The sequence below is a fragment of the Lactuca sativa genome, chromosome 6 (assembly GCF_002870075.4).
Source record: "Lactuca sativa cultivar Salinas chromosome 6, Lsat_Salinas_v11, whole genome shotgun sequence".
Lineage (NCBI taxonomy): Eukaryota > Viridiplantae > Streptophyta > Magnoliopsida > Asterales > Asteraceae > Lactuca > Lactuca sativa.
Genome location: NC_056628.2, coordinates 81483746 through 81509227, shown reverse-complemented (window position 1 = coordinate 81509227; position 25482 = coordinate 81483746). Strand labels below are relative to the sequence as shown.

The following is a 25482-nucleotide window of genomic DNA, read 5'->3' as shown; positions in this document are numbered from 1 at the left end:
TTTAAACTCTTTCAATCAACTCAGAATTACACTTAATCTTATAAGTATGATCATATTTACTAAACTTTAGTAAATCATGACGAATATCTTTTTCACTCTTGTGGTGGACTTGATCAACGCACAACCTTGTGTACTCGATCTCCATGTCCTTCAATTGACACTTTGCCAAAGAATTAGTCTAAGTTTCCCAAATGTGAAAGTTTTTCATTCATCATACAATACACATTGCATGATTCCAAGTTTCTGTCCAATTGAAACTTGGGCGATGAGAAACTCTCCCTATTTGGTAAACTTCTGATATTTCCACAAATAACATAATTAAGAATTAAATCCATTTTGCTAATAATAGAAGTGCACAAACATCAATTTGTTCATATATTTCATTGCAAGGATAAACAAATAAGATAAAATAAAAATTCATTTTATTGCGGAAAAAATTTGTCCTTACAATGCAATTCAATTGAAAAACTATGTTATTACATATTTCTTAACAATCTATTCTAACTCCAAGTAGTAGCTCAAGAATCCAATCTTCAAGAAATGCCACCGAAATCCATTTCTTCACGATCAGATTTAGCTCACTTCTTCCCTTAAGCTTCCTCTCTTTTCTTCGATTCTACAAAACATCAAAATGTAATATTATCACATCATGTATTAAGAATCTAGAATAGGAACTTAAAAGAGTTAGATAATGGATTTTACCTGAAGTGGAGCCATACGTCTTGACTCTCCCATCTCTTAGATCTCTCAGGTAAATAGGGCAGCTTCGTCTCCAATGCCCCTTCTCTTGGCAATAAAAGCAAATGGACTCCTTTGGCACAGCACATCGACAATCACAGACTTAGTTCTTTCTGGACTTCCAATGTTGCCAGTGTCCATTGAAGTTTGGGAGCTTGATTCACCAGACAAATTTGCTTGACCAGCACGCCAAATCATTGCTGATTCAGCAGCTATAAGCAAATAGGTGAGATTAATGAGGGTCACGTTGTGATCCATCATATAGTACTCTCTAACGAACTCACTATATGATTCAAGAAGTGACTGAAGAACCCAGTCAGCAGCCAACTCGCTTGAAATCTTGACACCCAACATGCTTAACCTATCAATGTGTGACTTCATCTCTAAGACATGTGCACACACAGGTTTCCCATCTTCGTGTTTACTTGCCAAAAGGGCTTGAGTGAGCTTGAACTTGTCAAGCCTTTGAACTTGTGGGTCAGGGAGAACGATTGGAGGAGGTGGAGGAAGTGAAGCATGACTCTCATTTCCTTGATCGTATCTCGGAACGTCATCTTCATTTGGAAAGCTTGTTCCAAAGGATTTGGGAAGACCATTGTAAGATGTAGACATCTACAAAACGGGAGAAAATTCAAGTTAAGTTGATTGAGTCCTTAATAAAACACCCAAATGAGTTATTAAGGCTAGGATCCAACACAATATTCTACAACCTAGAAGAGGGATGCCGTAATCTAGTTGAAGAATATTTGAAGGTAGGTAAATGACGATTCACCAATTTCCACCATGAAAAACGAAAAGGAATATTAAGTTTTAAATGAATTGAAAATCCTAGATCTTTTGAGATTCATTGAACTTTTCAATGGCATGTTTAATCTCGATTATGCCCTACTATTTGTGACTGGGATGCCGAGGATCACAAACAAGGTGTGAATAACCATACGAATCACGTGGTGCACCCAATGCTACTATCACCTAATCAATGTTCCGGTTAGCCACACACGCTCCATTGATCTATGACAAACATCGAGTCACCCTTCGCTACCAATGTCATCCCCAAATTAGTGTGCCGGTTAACCACACACGCTCCACTAACGTTTGACAGGGGTACGAAGTGTAATTCTATGGATTAGCATACAATTTCACATTTTTCCTAAAGTAACTATGATTTGGGAATTTGAAAAAGCATTTAGTTACTCTGTACTTCATTATACTTATAATGGAAGGTTTCTGTCCTATCCTACCCGTTCGGCTAACGACCCTCCACTAGTCAAGAGTGCGGTGGGTAAGAGTGGATACCCATTCAATCGCCATTTTATAGGCAATTTCCTTAAACACCCCTTATAGACCAGCTTCATGAATGAGGTCTACTAACGGTAAGACTGACTGTTTACTCATATATATATATATATATATATATATATATATATATATATATATATATATATATATATAATATTAGACTTTTAATGTTATATATAATATAGGGTGTATTTTACACTTTTAAAATACTAGGTGGTTTAATTTAGTGAATTATACTTTTAATTTAATTAAATGTAAACCAAAACTTTATGGATTTATTAAATCATTTTTAATTATACATGTTAATTAATTAATAAAACCATAAGGGTGAGATTTGAACTTTTTCAAATTACTAGGGTTTTAGAATTTAACATTTCAAAATTAAACTTTTAATCAACTTTTAAATCCCAAAACTTGAGGGCAAGTTTTGAGACTTTTCAAAACATAAGGGATCAAATAACAAATAACATAAATTAAACAATTAATTTCATAATTATCTATATTTGACCTAATCTTATTTTAGTCATTAGATAATTACCAAATAACTTTAAATAATCCTTATTTATCACATAAACAACCAATATTTAAAAGATTTGAAATTATCTATTGTTTTGGCATGGATAAACACTTAATTAAGATAAAATTCGGATTTTAACTTCATAAAACAAATTAAGCATCAAGTCCAAGTCAAAACAGCAGCCAAAACCCGAAAATCCTCTGACCCCTGGACTCGCCGAGTTCATCCACTGACTCGCCGAGTCAGGTCGGGCAGAGGCCAAAAAATCGTTTTTTCAGCAATAATTCAACATAGCATCACATACAACTGAAACCAATCAAGGCTCTGATACCACTGATGGGTTTTAGGCATAAGAACAGTCCTATGTGCTCATACAAACCCTAATGCTTGGATCTAGGTTTCTTTATTGTACATGCTTTGAATCCAAGACTAATAAACTTAGATCTAACATATTATAAACTGAATTAGGGTTTATAAAATTACCTTTGATTGTTATATAGCAATAACAATCAATTCCTTGCTTGGATTGGCTTCAAAAGCTTAGTGCCTCAAGTGTTGCACCTCTAATGGAGTCACAAACACCTTATGCAACTTGGATGAAGAGGAGAAGAAAGAAGGCTGCCCAAAAACGACTAGAAACCCTAGAGAATCCGTTGTCCACGTTTTGGGAGCCTAAGGGGTCCTTTATATACTTGTGTGGGTTGCTAGGGTTTCAGTCAAAACCCTAATGGACAGCTTAAACTCTAAGCAGCCCATGGAACCTTCTGGATAAAGACCATGGACGAAAATATGATGGGCTTCCATCATAATTTCGTTCACCCCTTATTCCTTTAGCATTCCTTAGCCCAATAACTCAATTATCCAATAATTGCAGTCCAGTCCCCTAAATTTAATTAATCTCTTTTAGCCACAAAATTAATTCATAATTAATTATTGACTAATATTAATTAAACAATATGATTTCTCCTTTAATATATTATTCTCATAATATATTAATAAATCATATTTAAACCTCTCTCTTCTTAATTCATCCTACATATTGCTATGGTGAAGGCAACCCAAAAGGACCATGCTCATAATCGGGTCAAGTACATACCAAAATAGTTATGGACTTAGACACTAATCCAACACTTTGAACCAGTGCCCACGACGTGGCCTAGGTTGCCACGGTGTGGTGACTAGGGAAAACGCGTCTGTTTTGTCGTTTAAAAGCCACAACATGGCCAAGGATGGCCATGACGTGGAGAATCAACCTTGACAGTTGACTTTGAATTTTGACTTGTAATGACTTTTGGTCAAACCCCTAGTTTGGAATGGAAGATAAGGTTGTACTTTGTATGGTTGTATAGGAGGTTTGTAGCATTTGTATTCACATCAATAAGAACAATATCATTGTTTGTTAGGTGAGTTTCCTTACTAAACTCGTGGGTCGAAGTCACCAACCCGGCCCACTAGATTATGTTTGTAGGATGATAGTTGTCTTTGTAAAACTTGCTAATATATTTGTATGTGCTTGTTTTCTTTGTGACTATTGTTGATATGATTGTATGCTTAACTGTAGGGGTGAAGTAGATCCAGTACTAGTTGAAAGATACCGAAGGGGGTAAAATAGACCTAGTATTGTTTGAAAGATATTGAAGGGGGTGAAATAGACCCAATACCGGTTGAAAGATACCGAAGGGGGTGAAATAGACCAAGTTTTAGTTTCAAGTTGTTATGTATGTTTGGTATGGGGTATTTTGGGGGAAATTCACTAAGCTTGTGCTTACAGTCTTATGTTTATGGTTTCAGGTACTTCCAGTTTGAAAGGGAAGGGTCTGGCATGATCGCACCACATCCACTAGCATTCCGCATTTTATGAGATGATTTGTACTATGATAACTATTTTATAGATTATCACATTTTTTATGGATTTTGAAATGAATTAATGATGTTTCTGTTGGTTTTAAAATGAAATTTTTACATAGTAATTTTGAGGACGTTACAAGTTGGTATTAAAGTCTTGGTTTGATGGATTCGGGCATACTTTTGGGTGTGTCTGAACTCAAACTAAGGAATTGATAATCTTTTGATAGGAAATGAGTTTTCTAAATAAATCTTTACAAAGAAAATGGGGTGTGACGTGTGCGTTCAATCAAGCTCAAGTAAGTATTTTCCAAAATACTCATACATGTTTATTATTTCAGTATATATATATATATATATATATATATGTGTGTGTGTATGTGTGTGTATAGCATGCTAGATTAGGGATAAGGATTTGCTCAAAATTTCATGGTAGGATGCTAGGAGAGATGCCTTGTATGTCGGTTGTAAGAACCTTTAGAACTACATGCTAGTATAGGTTTTAGATGATTAGATAGAGTGGTCTGGTTAGATAGTGCTCTGGTTTAGAACTCAATGCTTGAATGTTGCTTGCTTTGTGCTTCTAGGGACCCCACTGGTGTCGGATAATTATTAATAGAATACGTTAAATTACATGTTGTGGGGATTAGATAATTCTCAAAGGTTAGGTTCAACCCTATTGCACAACTCTTGTTTGAGTCCAACCGCTATAGGGTGGGATCTGGCGGTCGAAAACTATCTGATGTCGATAACATGTAACTGTATTCGTAAGGTAGTTAGAAGATGTTGGAGGGAGTGTCTTCTGCAGCTGATGGCAGAGGGTGATGAGAACCCTAGGAAATCGTGGGGTTGAGACATATTTTTCACAAACAACATTTTTTTCTTCCTAATACACACTCAAGATCATGACTTCACGAGTTCTCGTTCCTAATTTACCCTAGTCACTTCAAATCTTCGATACTTCCAACTTCCAAGTTCCACCCAACTCCTTGGTTCGTCAATGGCTTCACCTCCATCCGATTATCTAAAGGATGAGATTCGATTCACACAAGGTATCAATTGATACCTTTGATTGACACCGGGTTGCTATTAGCATTTAGCCACTTTAATACTTATTTTATAGTGTAGTTCATAAATCCTAAAGGTTAGCTATTGATTCAAATAGTTTTCTTATAAAGTTGTGTTTTAAACGTCCTTTGCTTTTGTGCATTGTGATTTGTGAGTATTGAAATTTTGTTAGGAATTAGAATCATATATTGACGGATTTTAAGGAAAGTTTGCATATGAATCATAGTAATCTTAAGTAGGGGTTAAGTGTATAATATTTGCATACAATCTATCAGTTTTGTCTTAATTTTAATGTTATTTTTTCTTATTTTTAGCATTAACTAACAAATAAATTAGATACACTGACAACCACTGATATATACTTATGATTTTTTTCAAGAATGATGTTGAAGTATTAGTTGTTTGTTGCATTGTTGGAATGGTGTTGAAGTTGGAAATAGTGAACTGATATTTTGAAATGTTAATTGTGTGTTTTAAACTTTGGATTGTTTTTTGGAATTTTGTTTGTGTGTTTTATACTTTGTATGTTTTTTTTAGTTTACAAGGGTAACAAATACACTAGAATCTTATATTTACTCATTGTTAACATTTAAACAAGTAATATGTAATGTTATTTTTCAAATTTTTTGACATTTGAAGAAACAAATATAGATGATTGCGTTTTCGGGTATCTCTGATATTTCCGTATCCAAAATTGTGGATACAAAATCGGATATCAATATCTATTTTTGGAAATTTTCGGATATACGGTTATGAATACCCCTAATTAGTGGATTATGTGGAATTTATGCCTTCAGCTATGCTCAATCCCACAAATTATTAGCAAGATTTTTCAGGATTTTTATAGTAACTAATTAGACGTAAAATTACTTTGTAAAGAAATAATTTTGTTCGCAAAACAATATTGAACTTCAACTTGGTAATGTGTATTTGCTAGTTAGCGAACATGTTTTTGGGAGGATTATAGTTGTTTTTTTTATGAGTAAAATATTAATGGTTATCTAAAAAAATAATGCGAATCTTTATTGTATTTTTATGAATAACTACAATATTTTTTTGTTAATGTCATATTTTATTAAATAAAAAATCCAATATCATGGATTACCACCAATAGAAGCAGATTGGATTTATCCAAAAGATTTAATTAAATATAAAATAAATAAATTGCCAACATGCACAAAAAGATGAGAAAAAAGTATATATACTTGAAAAAGATCTCCGAGGCAATTTCGGTCATTCCGTTTTCCACCGATTAAGAATACGAACAACAAACAGTCCTAAACCCTCCCTCACCTCTTCACAAAACCCTCTTTCTTCTTTAAGAATCCTTTTCATTCTCCACTCTTTCCTTCAAATCGTTCTCAACATATAATTGAAACTGACTTTTTTTTTTCTTCTCTTTCTTTTGCATATTGCATTAAATCCAACAATAAATTCTTAGGTGGTATTTAATTTGCTTACGTAAGGTCAAATTTTTGTTTTCTTCCCATCCTTTTACACTTATTCATAAACATTTGTCGATTACAAAAGCAACAGGAATGGGGATTTTGTGATTTGGGCATTCTGGGTTTCTTGAATTCGGTGTTTTTCGCAAGTATTCTAAGATTCTTAAAGGGTTTTGATATCGAATCATGGTGTCTTTTAAGGGTCTTTTTACAAAGAAGACATTGTTCGCCCTTTTTCTCGGGCAGATTCTCTCCCTTTTTATCACTTCAACTGGGTTTACATCATCTGAGCTTGCTAGAAGAGGTTTGCGTTTTCGTTAATTATTTTAGCTTACTTTGTAACTATTCTACTAAAATTAAACAAATAAAATTAACTCTCTTATTATATATGGCTGTTTTATATCGCATGATTAGCATCTTGTGTGAATCATTTTTCTAGGTATATCACTTGTATAATTGATTGTAATATAGTTTCTAATTTATGTTGTTTTATGTAATAACTTAGGAATCAATGCACCAACATCACAGTCTTTAGCAAACTATGTGTTGTTGGCGATTGTTTATGGTGGGATTTTGATTTTCAGGAGACATGAGATGAAAGTTAGTAATTAAACCTTCAATCCATCTTTCTTCTCATCATATCGTATTTTTTTTTTATTGAAGTTGATTGGTTTATAACATTACAGGCAAAATGGTATTATTACTTACTTCTTGGACTTATAGACGTGGAAGCAAATTATCTTGGTAAGTTTATAAAACGATATAATGTTTAATAGTAATTCTTATAAATTAACCATGTTTAACTAATTTTTATATATATATATATATATATATATATATATATATATATATATATATATATATATATATATATATATATATATATATATATATATATATATATATATATATATATATATATATTGAGCAGTGGTGAAGGCATATCAATACACGTCATTAACGAGTGTTATGCTGTTGGATTGTTGGTCAATCCCATCAGTCATAATCCTGACGTGGCTCTTCTTGAAAACAAACTACAAATTCAAGAAAATTGCGGGTGTTGTCATTTGTGTTGCGGGTCTTGTGCTTGTTATTTTTTCAGATGTGCATGCAGCAGATCGTTCACGTGAGCATATATTTAGCGTTTTACTTTCAATTTCATTTTTTTTACATGAAAATATGATACGGGATTTAGGATTTTACTATATGTTTTTTTTTTTTTTACTTTTTTTTTATGTGTATGGATAGAGAGTGGGAGCAATCCTATTAAAGGGGATTTGTTGGTTATTGCTGGAGCTACACTTTATGCTGTCTGCAATGTTAGTGAGGTGAGCAAAAACAATTGTCATTTATGCAAGAAATAGCATTAATGTTGTGCATACACTTATTGAAAAACCCTTGTGCAGGAGTTTTTTGTGAAAACAGCTGATCGAGTTGAACTCATGGCAATGTTGGGTCTCTTTGGTGCCATTTTCAGTGGTATTCAAATGTATCCTTCTTTTATATGCAACATTTTGTTTAAAATAGTTTAAAGGGTTACTACATTTATTTTATAGAGAGCTTCTAAGCCATAAAAAAAACACCTATTCACTTGACATTTGACACCCGTTTCTTTTTGTTTTTGTTAAGTGTTTTTTCCCATTTACTGTTGCTTACATATAAATTATTTTTAAAATATATTTTGACCAAATGAGGGCATTTTTGAGGAATTGGAAGAAAAAATAATACCACTTTGATCTTGTTTGTATATTTTTTTACATTATTTTGTGGTCTTTAACAATGTCCATAGAAGCGTACTTGAGCGTGAGGAACTAAAATCCATCCGTTGGTCATCAGGAGCGGTACTCTTTCTCTCTCTTCTCTCTCACACACACACACACACTAATCGTGTGTGTGTGTGTGTGATTGTACTTTCATCTATAGATTTATTCTACAAGGGGCTAAATGCAAGAAATAATAAAGTACTTCCATTTATTTGTGTATTACAACATCCTACCTTCATTTTCTTTTTTTGAGCATTTCACTTCAAGATTTCTTTTTGTATAACAATGCTATGTAATTGGGTAGACTTATAGAATTAACGATACTGTAATAGAAATAATGAAAGTAGGATGTTGTAATAATCAAATTAATGGAATTAACCTACAAAAAAAATTCAAACACCTCTATTAAATACATGTTGTTTGTTTTTCTTAGGTGCTTCCTTATGCTGGATTTGCAGCAGCAATGTTTCTATTTTACTCAGGTGTGCCAATCCTGTTAAAGGTGAGACTTTGCAACATTCTTTATACATCTTTCTAGTTATGGAAATTTTAAGAACTCTATGATTGAAGTTTGTTTGTGTTGGTATAAAATGCAGATTAGTGGGTCCACAATGCTAAATCTGTCTTTGTTGACGTCAGACATGTGGTCAGTTTTGATACGTATCTTTTTGTATCATGAAAAGGTTTGTAAAGAATATCGAGTTTAATTTTTTTAGTTTTTTTTTTTTTTTTTTTTAAACGAAGCTGACATTGTCACATATCGTCAGGTCGATTGGATGTACTTTTTAGCTTTTGCTGCTGTTGCTGTTGGGCTTGTTGTTTATTCAGCGTATGTTTCTTATTTCATCATCTTTTGGGCTTAATAGAAAAAGCAAAATGAAACCCATCATGACTAAGTTTTTTTGATGTTTTTTTTTTGCAGGTTTGATAAGGAAGAAGACAAAAGCCATGGTGATGAGGAAGCTGGTGTATAAGAGATTTGATATGAAATTTTTTTATTTTTTTAGGTTGAAGTAAAGTTAGACAGGTCTCTCTTAATTGTGAAGTTTTTTTGGTAGTGATATTGTACAATCGATGAAAATGGTATCTTTGGTTTTGAAATTTTTGTAGTTTTAATGTTTGAATCTAATTTTTAATGAGCTTAGAAGGCTTTAGTAGGTTGACCATGAAATCTATTTATAACTTCATCCGAAGAGTATGAGAATTTTTTTATCCTTCCATTTTTTTTCAGTCTAACTTTTATTTCCTTCTGTTTTTTCACACTCAATAAGTATTTTTAAATCATCTCGTCTATTCTGATATTCTTCTATTTGTTTAATTAAATCTAGAATGAACTTTTGAACCATATACTGATTTTTGTAACATTTTAGAAGATTTATGACGAAATTAAAAATAAAGTGTAAACTCTACCAAGTATTGTCATTTAGCCATAGTTTATGGGGGTTTTATATAAAATTAGTTCGTAAGTAAAACAAGCCAACGGAATCTTGCCAGTCTCCAACCCCCAAACACAGCATGAATCTCTCCTCCTCCGTATGTCGCCACCACTCTCCTCCCTCATCGCCGGAGAACTTAATTTCTAATTTTAAAGCTTTTGCACTTCCGAGCTACCCGATTAATCCGATTCTTACCAAGAAAAACATTGGATATGATAATCTTCGGAAATCACGGCCTTCAGTCCACTCCAATTCCATCATCGTTAGTTCTTATGGAGGAGACAGAAAAGCCTACGACGCCACTTCAGAGTCGTCTCCGGCGAAGAAGCTACGACAACTACTTGATTCTCCCGGAATTCATCAAGGCCCTGCTTGTTTTAATGCTCTCAGCGCCAAGCTTGTAGAGAGAGCTGGCTTTCAGTTCTGCTTCACGACTGGTACCTTTCTCATAATCATTTGTAAAATTTCGATTCAGGCATCCTTTTTGGGCATGCTTCAAAGAGAATGGTGAAAACTGGTTTTAATGTGCAACCTCGTCTGATCAATCCTATAAATTTTGCTTGTGATGGATTCTGTCGCTAGGTTTTGGAATATCGGCTGCTCGATTAGGCTTGCCAGATACCGGACTAATATCTTACGGAGAAATGGTGGAGCAAGGGCAACAAATTACAGAAGCTGTATCCATTCCAGTGATCGGCGATGGTGATAACGGATATGGAAACGCCATGAACATGAAGAGAACTGTGAAGGGATACATCAAAGCAGGATTTGCAGGAATAATTCTCGAAGATCAGGTTCATTTCTTAACATCAACTATCATTATATTCATCTGTAGGTCCTACAGATTGCTGATACTGCTCAAACTGCAAGGTATCCCCAAAAGCTTGTGGTCATACACAAGGAAGGAAAGTGGTATCTAGAGAAGAAGCTGTGATGAAGATAAAAGCAGCTGTTGATGCTCGGAAAGAGAGTGGTTGTGACATTGTTATTGTAGCAAGAACAGATTCACGTCAAGCATTGTCCTTAGAAGAAGCTCTTTGGAGATCAAGAGCTTTTGCTGATGCAGGAGCTGATGTACTTTTCATTGATGCACTTGCTTCAAAAGAAGAGATGAAAGCATTCTGTGAAATCTCTCCTGGAGTTCCTAAAATGGTTAGCAATCTTGTTTTTGATCGTTAACATAAAAAAGCTATAACTTTAAGGATTCTTAACTTTTTTTTTCTGATTCTTGTGTAGGCTAATATGCTTGAAGGTGGAGGGAAAACACCAATACTGACTCCTTTAGAACTTGAGGAGATAGGATATAAACTTATAGCTTATCCTCTTTCTTTGTTGGGTGTATCCATTCGTGCCATGGATGATGCATTGGTGGCTATTAAGGGAGGGCGTGTTCCTTCTCCTGCAAGCATGCCATCATTTGAAGAAGTCAAAGAAATCTTGGGTTTCAACACCTATTATGAAGAAGAAAAACTTTATGCTACTAAGAACACTCAACCTGTGTGGCAAACAGGTTGGTCAAGAACCTCACTTTTCAAAAGGGTTTTTTTGCTTGTTTGAGTGATTGATTTTGGTTATGTGTTTGCCAGGTGGCGGAAATCCGTATGGTATTAGAAGATGGGGTCAAGATGATAAAGAGCAGACAGGTGAAGGTGAAGAAGCATCGAAGCCTGTTGTTGAACTGATGAATCCAGATATGTATAAGTATGGTGGAGGAGGTTCAAATGATCCTTTCTCAGGGATCTGGTCTCGTTCTTTAAGAGTCAAAATCACTGGGCGAGATGGCTTTGAGAAACTTGATATCCGAATTCCTGTATGTCATTTCTTTTAAGTGAAAAAAAATAGTAATGAAAGAGCTAATTCAGGGACTAATATTAGTGGATCTGGATGTATGATGTTTTCAGGCTGGTTTTCTGGATGGCATCACGAATATTGTCCCAGGTATCATTTCTCTGACAAGACGTTATGGCTTTGTACTTATCTGACATGCATTACACACAGACTATGTCAATGAGACAAAAAAAAATTGCAACTTTTGTCCCACACAAAATGATGGATCATGGACTTGTTCTTGGTCTTTTGTACGTGCAAAAGATGTGAACGTCTTTCTCATCCTTGTTATTGAAAATATGCCTAAAAAGTTTGTCTAATCCTATTCAATCATTGATTTTGTCATACAGCTTTGGGAGGAGTAAACATAAAGGCATTGCTAGATGATGTATCATTTGAAGTGGGAGGAAAGCTGTTGCTAGATTTTAAAGATTCAATGGGTGACAGGATACAAGTCTTTCTGGAGTAAAATATGTTTATCCTTCTTTTAAACAAACTAAATTACTTACTAGTTTTGGTGCCCATTTTACGTCATTCTGATTGAATACACATATTGTTTGCTCTTACTTTGGTTGAAAAATACACACACTTATACAAAAAGCGAAGAAAGTTGGAAGATGAATAATTAAAAACAATAGTGAATCCTAATGTTTATTGTTTGCAACTAGGCATTACATGGTTCAAGAATCAACAAGAAACCAAAAAAAAATGTTTTAAATGTATAAAAAAGATGCAACCTGAGACTAGCTGTCCTTGATGGTATACAGAAAGCTATATGTAATGAGACAAAAACCTGAATAATGTAAATGAACATTACAAGAAAAGAAACTCATAACAAAATTACAAAGTGAAAGAATTCTTATATATCACAATAACATAATGGGGTTGGGGTTGGGGTTGGGGTATGGCTGAAAATCTTATCTGTAACCACCATAAGGTTGTGGAGCATATCCAGCAGCACCTCTACCCATCATTGGATTATTATTATAATTTGCAGGCATGGCTGAGCCAGGAGGATACCCTTGCTGCATCTGAAATCCTTGACCCATGTTCATTCCCATATTCTGAGGAGGCATAGGGTTCATTCCCATGGGCTGGTTAAAGCCAGTGGGTGCACCCATCATGGGGTTTGGTGTGGGTCTTAGAACAGAACCAGCACCAGCACGTCCCATTCCAGAACCGGAACCCATGGCCTTACCCATGGAGACATTTGAAACGACTGGGGTTTGGCTTGGTTTTTCCATCCTCTTTTCCTTACGGTTTATGGCTTCAAAGTCGATTCCAATGTCGGATAATGGGTTTGTTTTAGCTGCACACATGCATAATAAGTACATAACATAACTAGTAAGTATCATATTCATATATGATAATGTGATCAGTTTGACACTAGAATGACTAGGGTAAAGTTACCTCCAGATATGTTCAAGTTGACAAGGCCTCGGTTCAATGTATCAGCCCAGACTGTTGATTTGGTCTCAAACTTTTTATCCGTTGGTTGTTGTGGTACTAGAGCAAGAGCACCTGTTGAAGTAGTCAGAGCTGGTGGTTGTTGTGGTTGATAGAAATTTGAAGGGTTGTATTGTGGGGCAGGTGTGGGTGTGGGTGTAGGTGTGACTTGTGATAAGGGCGCCATTGAAGCAGAAGAACTGTGTGGCTGGAAACCCCCAAACAAGTTGTTTGACTGAGCATGACCATTGGAATTGGTAAACACTGGTTGTGGCTGTGAGACATTTGGCTGAGCAAGTTGACCATTTGAAGGAAAACCACCAACACCAAGAGATGCATTTTGGCCACCCTGAGCCACAAAACCAGGCTGCAATAGAGACTGGCTGCCCTGAGCTTGAGCTTGCAACATCAATTGGCCACCCTGTGACGGAAAACCAGACTGGCCGCCCTGAGCTGGAAAACCAGGGTGCAACACGGATTGACCATTGGCCCCTGCCCCTGAGACACTGACACCACCCAACTGAGAAGAAAAACCACCATTTTGGCTGCTGCTTTGGGGTACAGACTGGCCACCCTGACCTGGAAAACCTGGTTGTGGTGCATATTGACCACCATGACCTGGAAAACCTGGTTGTGATGCATATTGACCACCTTGAGCTGGAAAACTTGGCTGTGGTATAGACTGTTGGCCACCTTGGACTTGTAAAGCTGACTGTGGCATAATAGACTGCTGGCCACCTGGAAGTTGAAAAGCTGCTGACTGTGGCATAGACTGCTGGCCACCTTGGAGTGGTAAAGGTGCTGACTGTGGCATAGACTGCTGGACACCTGGACTTTGAAAAGCTGACTGGTGGCCACCTGGAAGTTGAAAAGCTGACTGTGGCATAGGCTGCTGCTGCTGGACACCTGGAAGTTGAGAAGCTGACTGTGGCATAGACTGGTGTCCACCTGGAAGTTGAAAAGCTGACTGTGGCATAGACTGCTGCTGCTGGACACCTTGAGGTGGAAAAGCTGGGTGTGGCATAGATTGGGCAGCTTGAGGTTGAAAAGGTTGACCACCTTGACCTTGGGACGAAAAAGTAGGTGGTTGGCCAAATGGGGTTGAAAAACTCGAAGGAAATGTGGTCTGGTTAGGTTCTGCTGAAAAACTAGATGTTTGACCATTTTGAGAAGGAAAAGCAGTTTGTGAGGGTCCAGGTGGAGGCAGTATATCAGCTAAAATGTCAACAGTTGAATCAAAATCAAACGTATCCCCAAATCCCCCTGACCCTGACATTGGGTCAACTGAAAATGATGGTGGTTCAGCAGTTGTAGTGAAGGGTGATGTTGGTGGTTGAGCCGAAAATCCATCAGTAGAAGGAACAGCTTTAAAAGGACCATCACCAAACGGATCATCAAATGCCTGCAATGCATAAAGAGTGTACATTTACAATATAAGCAAACTATCAATGTATGTGTGTGTGTGTAGAATCCAGCTTTTAAGACACTCACGCACCTGACTTGTCGATGAGGTGTCGAAGGTGAGATAAGGATTAGTATTTGCTGGAGGATGAACTTCAGTGGTTATAGATGAAGTAGATGTTACAAGAGCCAATGCATTTGAAGAAGAGAAAGACTCCGATAGAGAACCAAATAAATCCTCCATCTCTCCGCCACCTGATGCTTGCGGAGCAAGGGCAACGGCAAGAGCAGGAGCAGGAGCAGCACCACGGGGATCAAAAAAGTCAAACCCGTCGTTTTCATTGTTGACTGTCACTGCAGGTGGTGGCGGCGTAGTGGTAACTGGAGGTGGTGTGGCGGCGGCAGCTGGTGGTGGTGGAGCAGCTGCTGCCGGAATTTCTTGATGGTTAATGTTCACCTGAGGTGATGATGTTGCAGTTTCTCCATTCCTTCAAATGTTTATAAGTTAGACTAGATTCAATTATTATAAATATATCACAAATTACAAGTAAATAAATCTTTTGACTTATTAATTAATTAATTCACCTCTTGGTATCAACAGGGCTATGACCATCACTCACAGCATCTTCATAACTAGGAGGCCCACCAACATTTTGTCCAGATAACTTTGGTTCAAGCCCCCTGCCCTCACCACAAAAAAAAAAAAAAAAAAAAAAAAATATTTCAATGTATATATAACAAGGGTATTTTGGTCTTTTTAATCAAAAAGCAGATTCCTTCCACCATCTAAATTACCTTCCATCCGGAGAAGCATCCTCAACTCTAGCACTGCTTCCTCTGGCAATGAATATAAAATCATAAATATAAAGAATTATCATTTTTCAAGTAATAATAAACAAATCAATGAAATTAGGTTGCTATAATTGGAAAGTTGTATACCTAGAAGAACGATGACCATCATCTTCAAATGATCGATCCCTCTCTCTATCAGAGCTTTGACTTCTTGTGCCATAATCACCATCATTGCTTCTACTTCTTCCACGATATTCATCATCACCCCATTCTCTTTCTCTCCCATAACCATTACGATCTTCTTCTCTATTACCAAAACGCCCTTCATCTCCCGATGTATTACGGAATCTACTTCAAAAGGTTAAAAAAAGTCATTCCACTATCTAATCATAATTTCTAAGAATCTAAGATATTCACTACTCACTTGTCCCTGCTGGCATTTGCCTTCTCTCTTGCTTCTTGTAGTTTCTCTTTATCATTCACGAGGGCAACAAGAATCTGAGACTTCTTCCTTATATTGCTCCCTTGATCCCTCCCCGTTGAATCAATATATTGAAAAGAAGCCAACGCCTATTAAAAAATAAAAACATTAATTTATAAAAAAAAAAAAAAAAAAAAAAAAAAAAAAAGAAACTCAGAAATAACAAAGTTACAAGGAATAAAAACATACAGTTATTTGGTTTGCATGTTCTCTGATATCTTCAATGACACGTTCCGATCCGTTTATCACCAAATACTCAAGAACCGTTAAACCCTGGTGCAGAAAACAAAAGTACTTAAAATGACAAAACTACCCTTGACACATGTTGGAATAATTTACAATGGATGGGTAGAGTTGTAAACCTTGAACACATGGCGCCAGTTCTTTCCAGTATCACTGAGGCGCTTCCAAACTACTGACATGATCATTTGGTATTCATGGCTGAAAAAATAAGAAAAGCAGATTAATTTGGGCACTAAATAATCATTTTTTTTTGTTTTAAAATTTTATAGGAAAATAAGGTATGTCATACTAGTTTCTTGAAGCCTGTGCAATATCAATAAGATGAGTTCCATGAGGACCCCATGGCTCGTTGCTGGTAGCATCAAGAACCTTTTGTTCTATTGAAGGAACTTTAAGAACTTTCTTATTTACTCCTCTCTTACTGCAATGAAAAAGGATCAAATCCATATGAACAATCATGATTGACATAGATAATTGTGATGATATAAATAACAATGGTTCAAATGAAGGATAAATCTTTTATTACTTACATGTCCCTGAATGCCTTCTTCATTTTCACCTAGAAGAGCACTAACCCTCTTCAAGTGAAGCACACACTCGAAGAGTATTCAAGTCCAGCTGGAAAAAGGAGACCAATAATAATGTTTAAGTGACAATGCTAAATGGGTAATAGAAGTGAATATTGATATTTAAGTAACAATGCTAAATGGGTAAAAAAAATTCAAAGTACAATGCTCTAATGGGAAGAAATGAAAGTAAAACGCAAAAATAAACAAATCAATGAAAGTATGTTCACTAATCACTATGTTGCCACTCCTTGCATTTAACCTTAAGCAAAATAAAGTTAAAATAATGGCATATAAGTTATTGACAACCAGGTTTGTTGTGATTTGTATCAAACTGGTTATATAATCCTCTAAATAATGAAATAATTATAAGCAAAAATGGGATACATGAACACTAAAAACTTATTAAGGCAACATGATTTGTAAAATTCTGTAGCACCAAAACTCAAATGTCTAAAAAGATTGCCTTAAAGCCTAAAGATGAAGAACAGAGTTACAGAGCCAAAATAAAATAAAGATCGACATATAGTCTTTAACAGTTCCTTAATTATGATGACAAAACCGAATCGAAATGCAAAAAAGAATAACAGCCATTAAATACACCAATTACATAACTTCACACATCTAGTTAATCCTCACGACTACAAATCAAAACAGCAAAACCTTCAACCAGGAGAACAACAAAAAAAAAAAAAAAAAAAAAAAAAAAAAAAAACCCTAACTAATCACAATGACGTATGAGCTAAACACACATCCAATTACATAACAAAAATTACGAACAAATACGAATCAGAAGTCTACAATACAAAACAAGATCTAGTCAATCGAGAAAATTGAAACTAAACTAACACAGATCAGAAAAGTGATTTTTCGAAGAAAAGGCATCGTACCTGATCGAACTGAAGATGGCAGATCTGATAAACTGGTATCTTATAGTAAAAGATGAATCGAAAGATAAAAAAGATGAAGAACGGATGGTCGATTGTAATATAAAACACTCAAAACTCAAGATTTATTTCTGTTTTTTGTTGAAAAAATTGAACGAAAATGATATAGTAAACAGAGAAAGGGTTTGGTCTTTCCTTTTTGTTTCTCTGTCAACAACAATTAAGGGAAGGCGTAAAACTTAAAAGATGAGAATTGAGATTTGAGAAGAGACAGCGCACCTTAGCGCGGAGAATTTCTGGGATACATGTATTGGTATTACTATTTATTTCCCTTTTACTTTTCTTCCTTATTTTTCAAAATTTTGAGACTTATTTATTAAAAAGAAATCAAACTAATTTTTTTTTGTATATTTAATAATATTCCAGTATGTTAATTTGTAGCTGGCATGTATAAGTCTTTGTTGGGTGTTATGTCAAAAGCTATTCTAAACACACATGGCCGTCAAAGGTCATGGGTGGTGTCACAAGAAGATTCTAAATATTCTATAAAACAAACTCTTGAAAGCATATGAAGAATTCTTAGACATATATAAATTCTTGTACTTTTTTTTCATTGGAGGTCTTATATATAAGTTTATACTTTTTGTATGGCTTCTATAAGAGCTATTCACTTTCAAGCCAAATATCATATGATAACCATGTTTTCAACTACTATCACAAAATGGCTATCAAGTTCGTAAAAAACATATCGGATAATTGCTTTCTCATTTTTCACAAAAAAAAAAAAGAACAGGTTGTGAATTCACAAATTTGTGTCGTAAGTGAACTTTGTGAACTTTTCGAATAATTCAAGAAGTTAGCGAACTTCTGCATGATTAGCTATGTCTTAGTCTCCCACCAAAACAAAAAATATTCCTCAAAATTGACCAGTTTCAAGACTCGTTTCAATACACTTGGAAAGACGTTTAACTCGTTCTGCAAGATTAAGCTTGGATCCTTAATTTTCCGTCAAACATTTTATTGATGTGTTTGTTTGAATAATGGTGGGTGTCTTACTAGACAAAATTAATGGAACCCAAATAAACTTAATATTTTGGGATGGCATGTGATTCTTATTCAACTTCCAACTAAGGTTAAATTGGACATAAGGGGTGTCGACATTGATTGTATTGTTTGCTCGCTTTGTAATCGTGAGTCTCAAACAATGGATCACCTTTTTCGGATTGTGAGGTGGTGAGATCTTTGTTGGGTTTGACTTCATGGTGATAGAATCATATGGGCAAACCCAACTGGTTGCAAATTTTCCCACAAATTTTCAGATGTAATGTAAATTTTTTGATGATTTTCCAACATAGTAAAAAATTCCAAGCATGCTACCTCCAAAAATCATGTGTTACCCTTACATTTTATTACTAGACGGAATATTCAACTCTCGTCTTTTTGTTTGCCAATGATTGGACTTATTAGGCATATCAAATTACATTTTTCTTTGGTTAAAAAGAAAGACTTTTGTTGCGGTTGACTTCACAACAATTTGGTGGATTTGGTTGTTTCACAATGGTTGGTTTAAAGACCCTTGTATTAATTGGAGTAGGTTTCATAAAAAAGAGTTTGATTGGAAAGATTGGTTTAAAGACTTTTGTATTAATTGGAGTAGGTATCATACAAAAAGGTTTGATTGGAATGGTTGGCTTAAAGACTTTTGTATGAACTTTTGATTTTTTTGTAGTTCTCTCAAGCCCTTTGCTAGTCTCAAAGAAAGAAAGAACCTAATGAAGGAATATCTCTTCACCTGCTCACTAGAGTGCTCCTTAAGGTGAGGAACAAGAATACGATGTTATATTTTGAATTCTAAGTAAAAAATCTACATAACAAAAATTTTATCTAATTACATACCCAACAAAAATTCTATAGAATGGTATTTATTGACAAAGTATCAAAAAAAAAGTTTCTTTAACCTGCCTTTTTTAATTGAATTGTGTTTGTGCTTATGCTTTGATAAAGCATCAAAAAGTAAAAGTCATTAAGAAGTGAATTAGGTTTTCAATAATGACAAAAAAATTCTCACAACAAGACAAACATTACAACGTGAACAAGAAGAGATAAAAAAAAAATGAATATTTGCATTTTCTCGCAACCTTTTCAACAACTAACAACAACATCAGGCAAATGGATTATTAACAATGTATAATTTTATATAAATATAATTTTTTCAATAAAATTTACCAGAATCACCATCTTCTTTAACAATACCCGTGTATTTATTCATACTCAATATGATAAATCCATGGCTGATAACAGCATATGAAAACACAACTCAAGAATACAAAAATCCATCTTCAAAAAATTTATCAGACTACAAATATACAAATGTTTAAAATATCTTTTTAGTTAAAAAAAAAAAAGTCAAACGGTCAACCAACGGGATCACCTGGATGATCTTTCGGTTGATAAACCGTCTCCAAACACTCCTTGGCCCTGTGAACCTTTGACTGCAAATAAAAACTCCCATTCTTCGCATTTCTCTCAAATAGATTATCATATTTCTGTATATAAAGATTTAACAAATATATTATTTTTAAATGCAAAAAAAAAACAACATACTTTCATTAATTTGTTTATTATAGCATCCTATTCTCATTTATTCCTATTACTGTGTTTGGCATACATTGGACTGTGTGACTGATGTCAGTAGGGAAAAAGTTGCAACTTTTTATCCAACCCAAAAAGATGAGACAAGGACTTTTCTTCTATGTGCAAAAGACGTAAATGCCCTTCTCATCCTCATCATCAAAAATAGCCCTAGAAAGTACTAACCTGTGCAATCTCCTCCCAAGATGATTGTTCAGTCACACCAAGAATTTGTCTCGCTTCTTGTTCAGTCATAGCTTTGCTTCCTCTTCGCACAGCATTCTGTAATGTTTCTTGAGCAACCCCTGACTTTGAGGCATCTGCAATTTTGACACCAAAAGTTATATAATTTATAAATATACACACATAGATAACTAAAAGTCAAATTGCTTGGATAACAAACAAAGTATATGATCCAAAGGCTATAAATCTACAAAGATAGTAGACACAAATGAACAACATCATTATAACTGACATTTGATTTCATAACACCATCACTATCAATGTTTTTGACTTCCTTTTTTTGTTTTGAGGTTTTACTAAATGGAAAACAAAGTTACAACAATAACTTACTTTGGAGAGCCTGACGATATGCTTGAACCATTCCCCTAATCAAGATTCCAGAGCCCATTACAATCAAATTTGCAAGAATCTTAGCAGCCTGCATAGCATAAAGAAGGTTGCATCATGATTCAAGAAAACATTTTAGAACTCAGATTTATATTATTAATACGTAAACCAATGAAGCTGCTAAAAGAATCAAACTGGATTTGGCTATGGTAGTTGATTCATGGAATGTTCTGTAGCACAATCTTCCAATATAAAATGCGAAGGAAAAAGATTTATTGCAGATTTTACAATTACATCCTCCTAAACAATCTATTAAATGAAATCGCATCTTGATTTATATCTTTTCATTGACAAAGGTCAAACGCCTCATTTCATACATCTAAAAAACATGGAAAATGTTGCAGAAAGTGATGAAATCTATTCATAATCAAGCACTAATCCAAAACCAACAAAAATAAACTAAATTCACTCGATTACACCTTTTGTGTCTAGCTGTTTTGAGCCAGCTGAGAGCTTCTTTTTTCATAAACAAGGGGAATTTTTTTTTTTAAAGTTGAAACATTCGTAAATTTCTATGAGATTCTTCGATAACCAAAGGAAATTGTGAATCGAGAGTACATAAAACTGAAGATGATAGAATATTATAACATACCATGATTGTATCCGATCAACGTTCTGTGAAATTTAACGAAGGTTTCGTCGGAAAGTAATTTTAGGGTTTTGTTCGGGGCGAAGCAAATGTCGGACCGATGGAACTTGGAAAAGAAGGCGGACTTGCAAAATCTGCAGCATTATATACAAAAAAAGGATTATGTACATTACAGCCCCTTAACTTTATTTATTTCTGTATAAACCCATCAAACTTGTAAAACTACCATTTTATTGTTTTATGTGAAAGCTACAACAAATGGTTTGGTGGCGATTTTTGTTATTTTTGTTATTATAACTAACCGTTTTGTTTAACTAATTTTTTTATTATATTTATATCCATAACTGAAATTACATTCATGTATCATAGACTAGGTGTAAGACCCGTGTAAAACACGGGTTTGATAAAAATAAAATTTTAATATCAATATATAAATATGAAGTATTTTATAATGTAATACTTTACATAACATAATGTAATCTTCTGAAAATCTTCAAAATAAACTAAATCGTTTGAAATATTTATGAAAATTTATTACCAAATTAATAGGATGATTTTATTTCCTTATAGAACCCATTATAATTTTATAGAATTTTATTTTAAGAAAATGGAAATTTTTAAAAAATGACAAGTGGAAAATAAAATTTCTAAAATTCTCACAAAATGACAAGTGTCAAAATGAAGAAGAAGATGACATATGGCAAAAAAAAACTTCATTTATTATAAAGGAAGCATCTAAAAAATTTCATTGATAACTGAAGCACAAACACATACATAATTGTCCTCGTAATCTATTCTCATTTCACATTCAAAAGTAAACTACGCATTCATTTAAAGGTATTTCACCCTTCAAAATCAGTTTTTCACATTCCAATGTAAACTACACCTTCAAATTGAATGAATCGACAACAAGGCAAATTATATCAGATACTAGAAAACAGATACAGCAAAACCACATTTTGTTGAGTTCCAATTCAAATCAGAATAAGTGGAAAATTCAGAGAACCAAAAAAATTAATCTAACAGAAAATAAAACGATTGTTGCAAGAGAAAAAAGAAAACAAAACCATAAACAACTAGGAAAGAAATAAACACGAGTCCATGCCTGATCAATGATTAATTAGTCTTAGGGTTTCAGGCACCAGAAAACAAGCAAGGCCGGTCCTGAGGATTTAAATACCCGGGACGATCCGGAACAAAAAGGCCCTTAATCTTGAAGGTGTAACGGATTAAATGACATAAACTATTTTTTTTTTAAAACGACAATAAACTTTATAGTAATAAATTAAAGCGTTGCTTTTTCCTGCACTTAACCCTAAAGTTCATTACTTGTTACCAAATGACATTATTTTTAACCGAAGTTCCAATACCCTTTCTACATGAATCTGTAACACCGTAAAAATTAAAACAATTTTTCGCATTTTCAAAACACATTTTCCAAACACATTTATTAATAAAATGTCATTGTATCATATCCTTGTTTCACAAAACATCCCCCAAGATCGAAATACATAAAATCCCATGTGTGTGTGTACGAATCATGTCGGCGCCTTCCCACGGTCATCACTGGTACCCGAAACACATAACACATAACAATGTAAGCATAAAGCTTAGTGAGTTCCCCAAAATACCACTCTAACATATATTAGCCACTCGAGGCTATAACTTTGTTGACCCTCTGGTCAATGTGTCTCAGTGGGACCCTCCAGCCCCAACTCTATGTGGGCCCTCTGGCCCTAACTCTATGGACCCAAAGGTCCTAACTCTATGGACCCACTGGTCCTACTCTATAAACTTTGAATCATGCATATCACGTATCACAATAAAACACACACATAAATAACATGCAAATACACTAGCACACATCTCTAAATTACACTGTCACATGACTCTGTTACCACACTAGGTGAGAAGACTCACCTCTGGTATCTCGGTAAATCTCAGTCTCGGTAAACGCTGGCCTAGCCTCCGCCTAATCATATGAAATAAATACTCTATTTAATATAACTCTCAAAGGCTAGACTATGTCCTCTTATGACACTCTCGGAAGGGTAAAAGACCATTTTACCCATCTCATAACTCAAAAGGCCCCTCAATAAAAGTCAACCAAAAGTCAACTTTCCGGGTTACGTTGCGCGTACCAGATGTGTACGCTGAGCGTACCCGGCTGCCTCTCAGAATCAGAGAACGCCACCCAGTACGCGGCGCGTACTGGGAGTACGCCCGGCGTACTCCCCAGCTTCAGCCCCTTAGCTCTTGAGGTCTTAAACAGTTAAGACCCACGTCCAATTTCTAGATCTGACCACATTTAAGCCTCTTAATCCATAAAGTTGATGACTTTAAGCCTTTGCATGGCTGAACAAGCCACCAACTCCCATAATATTCCATCCTCTAACTCTAGAAGGCTTAATACTCAAACATGACCTCAAACTAACAGCCAAGATGGAAACTTTATGGTTCTAAATCACTAATACCACTGAAAAGGGACAGATCTCGGACCATGGAGCATCTTATACTCATAAAGTCTCCACCTTTGGGGTTTTTAACCCTAGAAATGACACATGCAACAACAACCAAAAGTTTTGAACTTTATACCTCTAAGTGTAGCCCCTTTCTCTGTAGATCTCAGATCCAAAATGGCACTTCAAGCTTTAGCTTCCAAGAGCTCCTTTCCTTCTTCTTCACCAAGCCACCAAAACACAATTAGCTCCAACAACACTCACACACACTAAGGACGATGGGAGACTCTCTCTTAGGGTTTCAATCACTAATATGGAGGCTGAGAAATTAGCCTTAACACCCTTTAAATAGTGCACAAGAAGGATTAGGGTTTTTGCTCCTGGGCCGGGTACGCCCGGCGTAACTCTGGGTACACCTAGCGTACCTTGGCGACTCCGCGTCCAAACTAAGCGCATGAGTACGCGCAGCATACCCCTCTGGTACGCCCAGCGTACTCACTTGCTAGTTTCCCTCCACTCAAGGACTAATCATGACCAATTGACAAAGAATAAGGGTGAAAGAAATGCACCTGAATCTCGGGGTGTTACAAATCACTTCTTTCTTGAATGGGAATTTTGCAATAGACCTCCCATAAGAATAATATAAATTTTCATTTATTCATATGTAAAATTTAACATCAAACAGGAGACACATGGAAAGAACAAGAAAAAAATTGTCTCAAAACAAGAAAACAAGAAAAGAGGATAGTTCTAGAAACAATGGTAAGCCTCCTAGGTTTCTACCAAGAGAAAGAAACATAATGTCGGTCAACTTTTGATAGTAAGCCTCCTACCTTGAATACAAATTAGAAACCAAATATAATCAAGAGAATGACATGGAAAAATTTGGACTGTTAATGCAAAGTTATCTCGTCGAAATATCTTATGATAGGAATTTATTACTCAAAATTTATGAATTTCGCTAAACATATTTCTGAACAAGCTGAGGTATAGATGATGGAATGTGTAGAGCCATTGATATCTACTTGAAGGTATGTATGTGTATCTTCTTCTTCAAATTAAGTATATCATTTATAGGGTTTATGTCATAACTCATTAACTCAAAACTCATTAACTATTATATTAATCTAATAACCTGAAATACTGAACTAGTGATAAACTAAAAAACACTAAAAATGATAAAGATTCATTCAACATGATTACATGACAACATTCATTCAACATTAAAGATTTAAAATAAAACAGATGATTAATGATAAAACTCAATCCAATAAAACTATTAAAACTGGTAATGATAAACTGTAAAACTAATTTAGAATCATTTACATGATTACTATTAGATTAGCAGGAGTGGATGTCATTTTCGTTGAGTTGCATTCAATGTGATCCACTGATCTCTACGAGGCCTTAAACGTTGCC

The 25482-nt window shown here is 34.9% G+C and overlaps 4 protein-coding genes across 5 annotated transcripts; 2 read left to right on the top strand and 2 right to left on the bottom strand.

Moving 5' to 3' along the window:
• The first annotated feature begins 6694 nt into the window (after positions 1-6694).
• Positions 6695-9829, top strand: LOC111889788 (uncharacterized). The gene is made up of 11 exons (XM_023885943.3): positions 6695-7216; positions 7418-7512; positions 7599-7656; positions 7844-8038; positions 8161-8240; positions 8319-8401; positions 8702-8753; positions 9109-9177; positions 9272-9358; positions 9443-9504; positions 9598-9829. Exons 1-11 carry the CDS (start codon positions 7099-7101, stop codon positions 9647-9649), a joined length of 951 nt encoding a protein of 316 aa, XP_023741711.1. The 5' UTR covers positions 6695-7098; the 3' UTR covers positions 9650-9829.
• A 317-nt stretch (positions 9830-10146) lies between these two features.
• On the top strand, positions 10147-12504 carry LOC111889781 (uncharacterized). The gene is made up of 7 exons (XM_023885934.3): positions 10147-10548; positions 10694-10905; positions 10982-11263; positions 11348-11621; positions 11698-11921; positions 12013-12049; positions 12289-12504. The coding sequence occupies exons 1-7, from the start codon at positions 10191-10193 to the stop codon at positions 12405-12407; spliced, it is 1506 nt and encodes a 501-aa protein (XP_023741702.1). The 5' UTR covers positions 10147-10190; the 3' UTR covers positions 12408-12504.
• A 59-nt stretch (positions 12505-12563) lies between these two features.
• LOC111889767 (clathrin interactor EPSIN 2) lies at positions 12564-18062 on the bottom strand. Of its 2 annotated transcripts, none has more exons than XM_023885923.3 (12): positions 17758-18062; positions 16832-16919; positions 16591-16722; positions 16421-16499; positions 16248-16331; positions 16002-16147; positions 15725-15928; positions 15581-15622; positions 15371-15466; positions 14880-15273; positions 13349-14786; positions 12564-13247 (listed from the first exon to the last, which is right to left on the bottom strand). In XM_023885923.3, the coding sequence occupies exons 2-12, from the start codon at positions 16852-16854 to the stop codon at positions 12856-12858; spliced, it is 3030 nt and encodes a 1009-aa protein (XP_023741691.1). In that variant the 5' UTR covers positions 16855-16919; positions 17758-18062; the 3' UTR covers positions 12564-12855. The 2 variants fall into 2 exon arrangements, with proteins under 2 accessions (XP_023741691.1, XP_023741696.1); XM_023885928.3 differs by having other exon boundaries at positions 15725-15925.
• Positions 18063-19993: 1931 nt separating this feature from the next.
• On the bottom strand, positions 19994-21767 carry LOC111889799 (mitochondrial import inner membrane translocase subunit PAM16 like 2). The gene is made up of 4 exons (XM_023885954.3): positions 21608-21767; positions 20959-21046; positions 20572-20705; positions 19994-20300 (listed from the first exon to the last, which is right to left on the bottom strand). Exons 1-4 carry the CDS (start codon positions 21608-21610, stop codon positions 20169-20171), a joined length of 357 nt encoding a protein of 118 aa, XP_023741722.1. The 5' UTR covers positions 21611-21767; the 3' UTR covers positions 19994-20168.
• Between the last annotated feature and the right edge of the window lie 3715 nt (positions 21768-25482).